The 14,209-nt window shown below is 36.8% G+C and overlaps 1 protein-coding gene across 4 annotated transcripts in view; it reads right to left on the bottom strand.

Moving 5' to 3' along the window:
• LRRCC1 (leucine rich repeat and coiled-coil centrosomal protein 1) overlaps positions 1-11,898 on the bottom strand; it is a 43,070-nt gene extending 31,172 nt beyond the window's left edge. For 2 of the 4 annotated variants that reach the window (XM_043601292.1, XM_043601295.1), the window contains exons 1-6: positions 11,724-11,898; positions 8,948-9,153; positions 8,583-8,648; positions 4,010-4,177; positions 1,245-1,420; positions 936-1,142 (exon numbers count right to left, since the gene is read on the bottom strand). In XM_043601292.1, coding sequence (XP_043457227.1) covers positions 936-1,142; positions 1,245-1,420; positions 4,010-4,177; positions 8,583-8,648; positions 8,948-9,153; positions 11,724-11,812 — 912 coding nt within the window. In that variant the 5' untranslated portion in view covers positions 11,813-11,898. Of the gene's footprint in view, positions 1-935; positions 1,143-1,244; positions 1,421-4,009; positions 4,178-8,582; positions 8,649-8,947; positions 9,154-11,666 lie in introns of all 4 variants that reach the window. The other 2 variants (XM_043601294.1, XM_043601293.1) reach the window with 2 other exon arrangements.
• Positions 11,899-14,209: the final 2,311 nt, after the last annotated feature.

The raw sequence follows: 14,209 nt of genomic DNA, 5'->3' as shown, positions 1-14,209 counted from the left end.
TAGTATTTTAAGTATGATAACAATTCAGAATTATTAAAAATCTTTTGAACCATAAGTCCATTAGCGTTTTCTACTCCCCACACCCACCTCACTTGGAGGAAAAACTTTGATTAAAATTTAATTACAAATATCTAGGTCAAACAGACTTTTGACTAATAGCCTCTTTGGGCTGTACCACAGTATTTCTACCATACATCCAGGTAGGGGTTAAGTAATAATCTACTGCATTCTGGGAGGTGTGATATTTAAGAAAACAGCTGCTATTGTAGATCATAGCCAAGAATGCTAGAGCAAGGGTGGGAGACCCGAACAAAAATAAATCTAGGAATTGTAGTTCATCCACATAGTTCAAATATTCTAAAAGCCAGGGTACCAGTAGTAGGGGTAAAAAAAGAATATCTCAGTAAAGTAGAGATTAATCCGGTGAGGGTCTGCTGTAAACAGAAATTGACGCAGGAACTATGTAAATTCACTTGTCATTCAGCTCTAAGTTCTAGAAGTGGTTTTGATCATTAAACAAGTGAACAAAATAGAGGCAATTAGATAATAGAGGATAATAGATAATAAAGAAATTCACATATCCTGTATGATAATAAACATTGAGTCCAAAGAGTTCTGAGTTTATTTAAGGTTGAAATAAAAGGTGGGTGGATGGATATAATATGAAGTACAGCAGAACAAAGGAATTACATAATAAACATTTGAAGGACAAAAAGGAAAATGAGTGAAAAAATTGTGTTACCTTTTTCTACTACTACTATTATAAAACTATTATTACAAATCCTATTTCTGCAAAGGAAAAAAATACATACATACCAATATGTTAACTGTAAAGTGTTCCTGGTTGGTTAGCTTGTATGGTATTTTTATTTTACATATTCTTAACTATTTTTTTCAACAAACACACTGCTTAGAAAAATAGGAAAAATAGTTACGTCATTGAGAAGCTGTAAAATTTGATCATCTATTTTCTGAAGTTTCATGTCATTATTAAAATTGTTTTCATGATTAACTTTCTCCGGCTCAGAAGATGGACACACAGATATAAAGGATGTCAAACCAGTATCTGTTGGTGATGCAAACTGATCCAAGGGAACTATCTCATCGATGGGTGGTGTTACCACTGGCATACTATCAATTATCTATGATACAGAAACAAACCAAAATCTTTTAAATTTATATTATTAGTCAAAATTTGAAGTTATCTTTTATATTAAAAAAAAAAAAAAAAAACAATACCATACCTCATCTTCACTTATATTTAGTGGAGAATCTGAAGAAAATAAGTTATCCAAAAGACTTTCTAAGCACTGTAGGCGTGATGAATTTATTTTTGACAAATTTACTGGCTCACCAAATATGTTCTTGCAATCTAGGATTCTAAGCTGTGGCAACGTCTGGAGCAGAATTGCTCTGTACCCTTGGAAACAACATATTCAAAGTGAAAAGTCAGGCATTAAAAAGTTAGTTATTTCTAGAATACAGTAAATTTATCAGCTACCAGATATATCATCTAAATGATAAAATTAGTCCTGGAATGCAACAAATAAACTTGTAATAAAAGCTCCTTGGTCCTTCTCTAGTATGTAATCATTAAATACAAAACAAACAGTACCCACCACCCATCCCACAAAATCCTCCTGGTGAAGATCAGAAAGTTAAAAATCACCATTGCTGGATTTATCTTTCATAAAATTGCTTTAAAGTTATATCTGCATGATACCAGTAACAGTTTATTCTTTTTTTTTAACTTTTTTATTTTTTAAAATTTACATGCAAATTAGTTACCATATAGTACAACAATGATTTCAGGAGTAGATTCCTTAGTGCCCCTTACCCATTTAGCCATCCCCCCTCCCACAACCCCTCCCGTAACCCTCAGTTTGTTCTCCATATTTATAAGTCTCTTATGCTTTGTCCCCCTCCTTGTTTTTATATTATTTTTGTTTCCCTTCCCTTATGTTCATCTGTTTTGTCTCTTAAAGTCTTCATGAGTGAAGTCCTATGATTTTTGTCTTTCTCTGACTAATTTCACTTAGCATAATACCCTCCAGTTCCATCCACATAGTTGCAAATGGCAAGATGTCATTCTTTTTGATTGCCGAGTAATACTCCATTGTATCTATATACCACATCTTCTTTATGCATTCATCCATCAGTGGACATTTGGGCTCTTTCCATACTTTGGCTATTGTTGATAGTGCTGCTATAAACATGGGGGTGCATGTGTCCCTTCAAAACAGCACACCTGTATCCCTAGGATCAATGCCTAGTAGTGCAATTGCTGGGTCGTAGGGTAGTTCTATTTTTAGTTTTTTGAGGAACTTCCATACTGTTTTCCAGAGTGGCTGCACCAGCTTGCATTCCCAAGTAACAGTTTATTCTGAACAGAAAGCCAAACATGTCTTTTATTTGTAATATGATTAGTATAAATATAAATCAGGTAACGTGGGTACCAACCAGAAATCCAGAATTTTGCTAATGAAGCCTCAAGCATTAGTACAATTAAACATCCCCAACTGTCCCCCTTAAATTACATATAACTAAGATTAAGATAGGCAATGTATCAACTATTCAAGAATATGTTTATTTTCCCTAAGTACAATTAAATATGAGAAATCTGATAAATCACCATTAATTTGTGTTTTGGCTAAAAGAAACACTTTAATTTTACTTAACCATAATTTTAAACAAAGGGCAATGAAATGGTTGGAAAAACTCCAAAATAAAGAAGGAGGTCTGGCAAATTAATACTAGAAATTTTGAAGGGAAATTAAGTAATTTTAGTAATAAGTATCCCTTCAATTCTAGGGGGATGGCAATCATGTTATAATACCTCGTCAAATAAAGTGAAAAACAAAGGTTCAAACTGTAGGAACTAGAGACTCTTAAGACAAACTGTTAAGAAAAAATCCAACTTGGGTAAGTAGAGAAAAAATAAAGTTGTTTTAGCAATAAGGTTTTCTTTCAAGAAAAGAAAACTGAAGTTCACTATCCTGATTGTTAGGGAGACTCTATATTATATCGCCTGAGGAAAATAGTTCATCTCAAATCTATTATATTCTTGTCTGAAGTAAAATTATCAAAACAGGTTTCCATTCTGGGAAAAGCCTTCATACAGTTGCATATTAATAACAGAAGGGAGCCAACTCTATAGCCAACTTCTACCCAAGCAGATCTTTAGAATATATATTCATATTCTACATTTGTCATCTTATTGCTTGGTTAAGCAACTTGAGATTAGTGAGTTCTAGAAACTGCAGTCTGGTCTGCTTTGTATTTGCCAGCTTTCAGGGATTCTGAATTAGCTCAAATGGCATTTCAGCAGTGTCTTCTATATATCATATTCAGTTTAACCTTTCTTTCTTATAAAAATCATTTATTTATTAATTATTTAACACATTCACAGATAAAATTTAAAAAGTATACAGGAAAAAATTTTCCTAACATTTCCTGATTTGCAGCTACCCTTTCCACTATTTCTGCATTTCCTGACCTCCAGCTACTTAATACCGGAGTTAGGCACTGTTACCAGTTTTTGGTGTAGCCTTCTAGATATTTTACATATATACTCAGCAAATACACACGTTACCCTTTGCATACAAATGGCAACCTATTATTTGCAATGTTTTGTAATCGGCTTGCTTTTCTTTCTCTTAACAGTATATCTTGGAGATAAGTGCATACCAGTAGCTAAAGATTCTGTTTTTTATTTTTTTATGCCTGCACAGCATTATACTGTAAGAATATAACATAACATAATTTAATTTTGAGGCATTCACTTATCAAGCATAAAGCTGTCTATACAGAATTACTTATCTGTTCATCCTGTGTTCTTTTAATGGCAATTTGTCTTAAAAATTATTTGCGATTATGGTTTTTTCCAAACATGTACTAAAAAGTTGCAAAGCTTAAGACAAATAAAAGGAGGTCATCAACACCAGTTGCTGCAAATAAAGGATCTTTGAATATTAACTATTACAAAAAGTATTAAATTAATTGCTCATACCTGGTACACGACAGACAGGGTTATCTTCTCCATTTGTCTCCAAAATGAGATTAGTCAAGAAGTGCAATCCTACCATACACTGAAGTAAGTGATGGATACTATCTATACAATTACTATGTAAGTCAATATATCTGAGTTTATGTTTAATTCCATGAAGGGGGATCAAACCTGGAGTACGGGGGGAAAAAAACCAAATTTTTTGATACCATCAAAGTCATTTTTCCAAGAACTAATTAAAAAATAATTTTTACATGGGTTAGATTTTGAGACAAAGGAGCAACATTAATAAGACTCTGCATATAGCTACAGCTAATAAATAAGGTATCCGTAAAGTCAATTTTTGTTTTGAAGGAACACAGGTTTAGCATCTCTTTGAGGCCCTAGCCTGGAGGTCTCTGGTTTTCTTCAAATACAACAATGTACCTCCCAAGGCCAATGTTATGTACTTATATGAGAAGCATAAAGGCACGACTTAACGCTCTCGATCAATACATATTTTTGATTAGTAGACATAAGCAAACACTGCAATATCCTTCAATTTTGTTGGTTTGAGCATAAAATACAAATAGCACCCATTTGATTTTGTTCCCTGGTACTAATTCTTACATGAGTGCACCTAGAGCATGGTAATGTTAGGAACTAGGTTTGCAGCAGAGGCGACTGCTGCCTGGTACCATTCTCACTGACCAGCCTCGGACTTGAGCTGCAGCTGTGATGAATACGGCCATGTACACTGCCAGTGTCTCCCTGGAGCACTTCATGTTTCTCTTTTCTTGCCTCAGAGCTCCCTTCAAAATGGAGCTTTTGAGCAAAGGTGCAGCCTGGAAATGTAAGGGAGTTAAAACCTCCAGGGATATTCTCAACAGAAGGGGGACTGTCAGTGGATGAATGCCCTAGTCTCCCTTCTTTTGGAAAAACCATTCAGAGATGTACTCTACATTGGTCCTCCTGAGGTCTTATATACAATTTTGCTTGGTTTAGTACTCTCCATATATAGATTCAACTTTACCCACCTTTTTTTTTTCCTTCAATTTCTTCAACCTGACTGGTATACTCTTCTCTTCTCCATCTTTATTGGGCTAACTTCTACTTCTGTTTCTTACAGGGTTGCCTCTTCTTTTGTTCACAGTCCTCATCACTAACTTCAACTCATCCCTCATGTCCTCAGAAAAGTCTTCTCTGACAACTCTCTACAAGATCAGATTTTCTCTCATGCGTTCTTGTAGGTACTCAGCATTTCTTCATAATTTCCTGTGACATTTCTAAGTCCTTGTTCCACGTTACTGGTTCTTCCTCTCATGTTTTAACTTTATGTTCCTCTTACTTTTCAATTTTAAAGGCTCATTTCTGGTCTGCCTTCTCTATTCATATGCTATCCAGGATGTCCTACAGTTTCATGGTTACAAATACCATTGATGTGCCAAATCTACAACTCCAACTATGATTCCCAATCTCTAAACTGCACGTTATACAAATACATAAACACATATGTCTAATAGGGTTCTCAAATTTAAGACAGAATCCTTACGTCTCACCCCCTCAACTCTGGTTTTTCCCCCAATCTTTCCCACATAGTACCATCATCCGCCTGTAACTACAGAAAAAACTCACAGCTAATTACCTTTGATTCCTTTTTTCTTCATTTCCTTATCTCAATCCATCAGCAAATCCTATGAACTCTACCCCCAAAATATATCCATTTGCTCCTCTACACTATTTCCACCTTAGTCCAAGTCTCTCCTAACCAATCACTTGACTTCCACTCCTATCCTTCTAACATTCATTCTTACTCAGCAACCAAAGTGATCCTTTAAAAACACGTATATATCACTTACTTGTTTAAAGCCCTCCTATGGCTTCCTATTGCACCTAGAATAATATGCAAACTTTTACCCTGAGTATGAAGCTGTGATCTGGCCTTTGCCTACTTTCTCATCTCTTTTCTTAGCACATTAACCCCTCATTACTATGCTCTAGCACATTACCCTTCTTTCTGTTCTCTTATCAGGACAGGCTTGAAGGTGAGGTGCCTTACTGTTTTTGCATGCTCTTATATAAAGTGCCTTTATTTATTGAACACATAAAATATTATCATTCTAAGAATTATCCATTAGAACTTACATGGTTCCCTATATTTTCTTCATACTCCTTCTTACAATCTGATATGAAGTCACTAAAACACACCCTTTTTAGGTGAATCAATGTATTCTAACAAGCATATACAGTTGTATAACCACTACTATAAGATGCAGAACATTTCTATCCCTCCAATCAACATGTCTCTGTTCCCATTTCAACCTCTGGCAACTAATGATCTAATTTCTGCCACTAAAACTTGCCTTTGTCAGAATGCCATATAAATGACATCATACAGTGCAACCTTCTGTGTCTTACTCCCTGCACTTAGCCTATTTCTTTTTAGATTTATCCATATAACTGCATGTATCAATAGTTCATTCCTTTTTGCTCCCAAGCATATTCCATCATGTGGATGAATCACAATTTGTTTATTATTTGTTTATTGTTTACTAAGTGGTAAATGTATAGATTGTTTCCAGTTTGGGGAGATTATAAAGAATCATATAAACATCATTATATAAACAGCTATATAATCATATAAACATTCATGTACAGGGTTTTGAATAGACATGTTTTCATTTCTCTTAGGTAAATACCTAGAAGGACTGCCTGATTATATGGTGAGTGTATGTTTAAGATTATAAGAAACCTTCAAACTGTTTTCCAAAATAGTTGTATCATTTCAGTTCTCCCCACAGTGTATGCAAGTTCTAGCTGCTATACAATCTCACCAGTCTTTTGTACTGTAAGTTTTTAAAACTATATTCTAGCAGGTATGAAGTAGATCTGATTACAATTGTAATTTGCATTTTCTTAATCACTAAGGATGCTAAATATATACATATATATTTCATGTGCTTATTTGCCATTTGGATATCCTCTTGGGGAAGCGTCTGCTCAAATCTTTTGCTTATTTTCGAGGGGTTGATATAATCATATTTTTTGTTTTTCTTCCTCGCTACAATGTAAGCCCTATGACCAGAACCTAATCTATTTGTTGTTGTTGTTTTTCATCACTATAGAACAGTATGTGATACAGTGATCTTCAATAAATATTTGTTGAGTGAATGAATGAGCAAATCTTATCCAAGAGTCACATTCTTCAGATAAGGAAACTGCATCCAAATAGTAATAATATACTTTGCTCAACAGCATGTAGCAGTGACAAAGCTAGGGTTAATACTCAATTCTAATATTTTCACATCTTTGGGAAAAAACGTTTATTTTTTAATTTTTTTTTTTTTGGAGAGAGAAAAAGAGAGAGCAAGCAGGAGAGAGGGGCAGTGGGAGAGAAAGAGGGAATCTCAAGTAGGCTTCATGCCCAACCCAGGGTTCTATCTCAAGACCCTGGGATCATGACCTGAGGCGAAATCAAGAGTGGGATGTTCAACTGACTGAGCCATTCAGGCATCCCAGGGAAAAAGGGTTTTAAAAAATTAAAGTATTCTTGAGGCACCTGGGTGGCCCAGTTGGTTAATCGTCCAGCTTCAGGTCAGGTCATGACACAGTTCGTGGGTTTGAGCCATGTATCAGGCTCTGTGCTGACAGTGCAGAGCCTGGAGCCTGCTTCGGATTTTCTGTGTCCCTCTCTCCCTGCCCCTCCCCCACTTGTACTCAGTCTCTCTCTCTCTCTTTCAAAAATAAACAAACATTAAAAAATTAAAATATTCTTGCCATTCCAGCTTAACGGTAGGGTTCTCTTTAATTTTCTGTATATGAAATACCTGGCATAGGGCAGTATTTTTGTAGTACTGGGAGAAAAATAAACACATGAATAAAATTGTTTCAAATACTGATAGAATTGTGAAGATAATTAGAAGAAATCTGCCAGTTCTAACAGATAATTCTAAGAATAATCATGAAACTTTGTTCATTTTATCAGTGTATCACTTTACTCAATTAGAAATAGGTAATAATGTTTAACTTTGTAGACACGCTAAAAGTCAAAAAGAAAAAATTTATTTGATCTTCAATTCGCAATAGCCTTTAGAATGCTGTATACCCATATGGTCCAATATCTTAGCACTAGCCACATATGGCTTTTTAAAATTAAGTTAAAATTAAATTGCAAATTTAGTTCCTCACTGCACTAGCCACATTTTAAGTGCTCCAAAAGGATACATCTGGCTATTAGCTGTCATACCACACAGCACAGATATATAATATTTTCATCATTGTAAAAAGTTCTATTATAACTATTCTTCTTTATATGATAGTATATTACTTATTTATGATTAAAACATTATTATTCTCCCAAAGTAAGTCTTTCCCATCCAAGTTTTTTCTGTTGCCGAGCACCCTAGTTTATGTTCCTATTTTTTATTTTAGCTGTAGCTTTGGCACCAAAAAAAAAGAATTATGACTGAAGTACACTCTTTAGATGATATTTTGGTCAAAAATGGGATTATTCAGTTTTCAGCATGCTGAGCTCAGCCTAATTCATCACATGTAGCAAACATTCAGCATTATAGAAAATGTAAGATTATCTACTTACCACTAAGATCATTGATGTGGTTATAAGATAAATTCAATCTAGTCAGATTAATTAGTGTTTCAAGTCCTAAAATAAAATAAAATAAAATAAAATAAAGCCTTTATAGAATTAAAATATTTAGAGCTACACAGTATTGCTATTTCAGACAGTTTGAAGCAAATCCAGTCAGATAGCAGTGAAATCAATTTTATTGGCATTTTACAAAATACTTAAAAAACATAACTTTTCTTGAAGAAAACTCTTTATGTAGTAAAAGTTAGGCTCAGTTTTCAAAGATTTATATTTTATTCCATTCTTTTGGGAAGAAGAAAAGCATTTAAATCATCTTTTTTATGCAAATTATCACATGAAAATCACTTACAAACCTTCTATTCTTGTGATCATATTGCAGGACAAATTTAAAGTGCATAGTTTTGTCAGTGTATTTAGCCCTTCAATTTGAGTTATTTGATTAGATGACAGATCTAAGTGTTGTAAATTCCAAACATGATCAATGGCTTCAATTTTTGAGATGTTATTGCAATGAAGATTGATGGCATGAAGGGTTGAATCTAAAGATAACTCTGATATGCTACAAGAGAAAATATGTTATCAAAAATAATTAAGGAACAGATTTTAAAATCATGACCAAATAATTAAAATCAACCAAATACCATGTAGATGATAAGTATGTGCTCTACTCATTCTATAATGAAATCCTTCATACTTATGGTAACATTTTAATATCTCATAAGGTACAGTGCTTCTTACCACTAATCAGTATTTTGGACCATAGAGATAAACAAGAAATCCACTCAACAGAGGCAAGTGACCCTAGGCATTTCTAGCTTCTACATACATCAGCATATAATGAAGGCTGTAATTGTAAAGGCCCTGGAATCATAATACCCCAGTTCAAATCTGCATTCTACCATTTTCTTTTGCTAAATTACTTAAGTGAGTTAACCTCTCTAACCCTCAGTTTCTTCATTTCATTTAACCCTCACAACAATTCTCAGCAACCAGTATTGCTGAGAATACTGAATATCCTCAGTATTCTGAGATACTGAATAAAGATACTGAAGTTTGCAGATATTAAATAAGTTGTCCAAGTTCCTATAGTTATTACCTGAGGCAGTATAAATCCAGATCTGGCACTGGAGTTTATAATCTTGCCTTATTTACCATTTGCGACAGCTATTTAACCAGAAAGTAGTTGGTTTCAAAAGAAACCATTGGGGCGCCTGGGTGGCGCAGTCGGTTAGGCGTCCGACTTCAGCCAGGTCAGGATCTCGCGGTCCGTGAGTTCGAGCCCCGCGTCAGGCTCTGGGCTGATGGCTCAGAGCCTGGAGCCTGTTTCCGATTCTGTGTCTCCCTCTCTCTCTGCCCCTCCCCCGTTCATGCTCTGTCTCTCTCTGTCCCAAAAATAAATAAAAAACGTTGAAAAAAAAATTAAAAAAAAAAAAGAAACCATTAGTTATTGCTATCTGTAGTGAAAGTCTATTTCTAGTACTATTTCTAGTGAAGTCCATCCTCCCTTCTATAAATTTGGAATGCACCTTCTCTAAATAGAACTCATCTCTTCATTCTCTCAATTACTGCCATTTATTACCAGAACCTTTCCTGAAGATAGTAGTTCCAGGAATAAAAACTACAGTGCACATAGTTCAGAGATGCTGGGTGGAGGAACAGTTGGGAATAGGAACACACAATGTTACAGGCATCTGTTGTATGTTCTGTAGCTACCATAGAGGAAACCTAACTGGTGAAAGTTCAGGTTTAGTACTCGGGGAGTAAAATAAAAAACAAGGGATTCTGGTGTGCTTCCAAATTAGCATCAAGAATTTCAAATTCAAAATTAAAACACAAAAACACTTTAAATATGCCATAAGATCATTCAGCTCCTCCCTTAGAATTCAGACTGAAGCACCTAATAACTCGTGGCAGAAAATTAGCTACTGTCATTTACTGAGGTATCATTTAGTGCCAGGCCTTATGCTATTAACACATGCTCATAATAATGTACATTTATTTTCTGACACATTTTAGTTTTTGGAAATTAGTACTTTGCAGATAATGTGGTACAGGAGAAAAAGCAGACCCTGAAATTAGACAGAAATAGGGTTTAAATTTGAACTTAACCACTCACAAGCTGCGTGAAGCTGAAGAGCTGTTTAGATCCTTTGAGCCTCCTGTCACTTATAAAATTGCCCTCTTGCAGAATAATTGTGAGGATTAGTGATAACGTATATAATATGTACACATAAATGGCATCCAGTAAATAACAGCTATTATTAAATATAAATGTAAATATTCCTTTAAAAAACATCTCCTTGGGGTCTTGTAGCAAATTTTAGATCAGAATCCAGAACAAGATGGTTTAATTATCAGCAGCAAGGTTCTGCATTATGGCAGGGCATGCCACAAAGGAACAGCATGTGCAAAAGCACGGCGAAGCCTACTATGGAACTGCCAGTAGCGCAGTATGGCTAATCATAGAGTAAAATGAAGAAATGGTTAAGAGGGGAGACCGAAAAGGTAGGCAAGGACCAGTCAGTAAAGCAGAACAAAGAACTTAGTATGTCATGCATAAACTTGGGCTACATGAAAGGGGGAACGACTAGCTAAAGATGATGTTTAGTACTTTCAAAAAGTATATGGATATAGGTATCATAGTGTTCTGCAAAGGCGAAATTAGAATGCAGGTGTAGAGAATTGAGGCAAAACTAATGAAGAGCAGTAAAACTTCGCTCCACAGCTGCTAGAGATACCACGGTGCCACTTTTTGTCAAAGTAAGAGAAGGAGCAGAAAAGACAAGACAGAACCGGAGAATGCTAACAATTACAGAACAAGTAAAAAAAAGAATAATTAGAAAAACAAGGAGAACCAGTAAAGGAGGGAGGACGGTTAAAGGCTGGTAGAGTCAGGTCGTAGAGCAGTTTCCAGGTTGCTCAGAAGTCCAAGTGGAAAGGAATAAGGACAATTCGTGGGACGAGGTACTTCAGAGCAATTCTGCAGCTCTAAGGCGGGAGAAAGCCGGACAGCATTTGTGCGTGGTCTCGGTAAAGCTGTGCCGCCTCCGCTGCACCGAGGCAGCCACCTACCCACAACTGCCGTCCGGGGAATGCGCGGGCTGCTTCTGGCTGAGCAGCACCCTTTACCTTCGCAGGCCTTTATCCATGAAGCACAAGTCCCCGCAGCTGCTGTCGCCGTCCCCATTTTCAACTTCCGCCTCCACCGGCGCCTCCATGGAACCGGCGACGGGAACCTTGATCTTAACCGGCGCCCAGAGCTGGGTGGGAGAGCCCGGAACACGCCTCCTTGGTGAGCGGAAGTCCAGCCCGAGAGGGCGGGGCGATGATTCCCCCACCCGCCCGTCTTCCAACCGACAGCAGGGCACTTTCCCGCCCTTACGGTGCCGCAAAGCGGGAAACCTGATTTTCTTCCCCAAGGGCTTCCCTCCCTTTTACGGTATCTAGGGCGCAACTCTCGAGACTTGCCGTAAAGGGAAACATCATTCCGCGTGGTAGCTGTTGGGGAAAGAATGAGTTTTTCCTTTGAAGCTGCTCTGTATGATTTTTGCGTTTTAGGTGACTGACTTCTGAAGCCGATTTGATAGCAGTTTGTCTTTAGAGAACTAAGTTAGTTGTTCCCCCACCGGCCATTGCACCTACTGTTGTTGATTCAGTCAGTAAACATTTATGGGATGCCTTTACATATGCCAGGCACTTACCTGTGCCATGAGGAATAAGTTGAAACCCATTCTCGTTTCTGGAAGCATTCACAGTTCAATGGAGGAAACAATTGACGTGCAACAGGGTGAGTGCTAGGAATAGCACTGGAGCATTTGTGCAAAATGTGTAGAGATGTGGGTAGTGGGAAAGTTTTCTAAACAGTTATTGATGACTGAGCAGAGTCTTACTAGGTCAAAGGGAATTCTGGAAATGAATGACATTTCAGGTAGCAAAACAATACCAGAAGTTCGAAGAGGCCACCTGGTAGGCTTGCTCTCTAACTCATGGGAATATTTAAAAATGGAGACAAAAGGTATTTCAGCTCTGAACCTGTCACTGTCTTGAACTAAAATCTTTGGTGGTCCCTCATTAGCAGTCAAATAAAAGCCTAACTTTCTAATCTAATATTGAAGATATTTCCAGTCTTAAATGTTAATAGGTCTCCTACTGTTTAGCTATACCTATCACGTTCTAAAATTTGTAGCCACCATTCACTATTTCCTGTTAATCATGTGCTTTGTCATATGTCTGCAGCTCTTTCCAACCAGAAATGGAGGTAGAATCTCTTTAATGGTTCCTCGATTCTGGGCTTGCTTTTGCCTTTTTTTGGAGGGGGGCAATGCATTTAATTCTAGTGCCGGGCAGAAACAAGTTACTCTAGCTAAGGACACACAGCACACAGATACATACATGAGCCCAGAAGTGCTTAGCTGAACCCATCCCAAATTGCAAAATAACAGAAATGGTAGTTAAATAAAGTGTTTTGTATTAAGCCAGTAAATTCCGGAAATGTGTTATGTAGGATTAGATGATTGATAAGTCACTAATCTCTGAATATCCATTAAAATACAGACTTTCAATGGGGATGAGTATTATATAGTCTTACCTAATACAAATAACTGATGTAAGAAACAAATTATGTTATGGGTGCCTGGGTGGCTCAGTTGGTTAAGTGTCGGACTTTGGCTCAGGTCATGATCTCACAGTTGTGGAAGTCATGGTTGTGGGTTTGAGCCCTGGGAGGGGCTCTGTGCTCACAGTTCAGAGTCTGGAGCCTGCTAACTATCCTGTGTCTCCCCTTCTCTCTGCCCCTCTCCCACTCACGCTCTGTCTCTCAAAAATGAATAAGCATTAAAAAAAATTAAAAAGAAACAAATTATGTTGTAATGGTATTAAATGTATTGGATCTTTCCTCCAAAATCATGGACATTATAATTAATTAATTAAAATATTGATTATGGTCACTGGAGTTAAAAAATCTTAGCACTTAAGAATTGACTTTTTTTTAATAATTTTTTTTTAACGTTTATTTTTGAGACAGAGAGAGAGAGAGCATGAACAGGGAGGGTCAGAGAAAGAGGGAGACACAGAATCTGAAGCAGGCTCCAAGCTCCGAGCTGTCAGCACAGAACCCGATGCGGGACTCGAACCCACGGACCACGAGATCATGACCTGAGCCGAAGTCGGACCCTTAACCGACCGAGCCACCCAGGCGCCCCAAGAATTGACTTTTCAGGGGCATCTGGGTGGCTCAGTCAGTTTAAGCCTCCAACTTGATTTTGGTTCAGGTTGTGATCTTAGGGTCATGAGAGTGAGCCCTGCCTTTGCTCTGCCCTGGGCATGGAGACTCCTTAAGATTCTCTCTCTCTCCCTCCCTCTCGCCCACTCCACTAGAGCGCTTCTGCACATGTGCGCTCTCTCTCAGTAAAAAAGAATTGACTTTTTAAAATGATAGTTTGATGAACTACTTCTATTGTTTGTCTGGTTGTTGTTGTTGTTTAGCACAAATGCTTAGAAACTGCAGTTTTGCTTTGAAATTCTTTATGTGCAAACCAAAATTTGTTAACTTTCTATAGGAGACCTAAGTTCTAAATTTCAAAGAACCTATCGTTAATATTCTAAATAATATGTAA

The sequence above is a fragment of the Prionailurus bengalensis genome, chromosome F2, assembly GCF_016509475.1.
Source record: "Prionailurus bengalensis isolate Pbe53 chromosome F2, Fcat_Pben_1.1_paternal_pri, whole genome shotgun sequence".
Classification (NCBI taxonomy): domain Eukaryota; kingdom Metazoa; phylum Chordata; class Mammalia; order Carnivora; family Felidae; genus Prionailurus; species Prionailurus bengalensis.
Note: the sequence above shows the minus strand (reverse complement) of the source record. Positions and strands in the feature narration are given on the sequence as shown.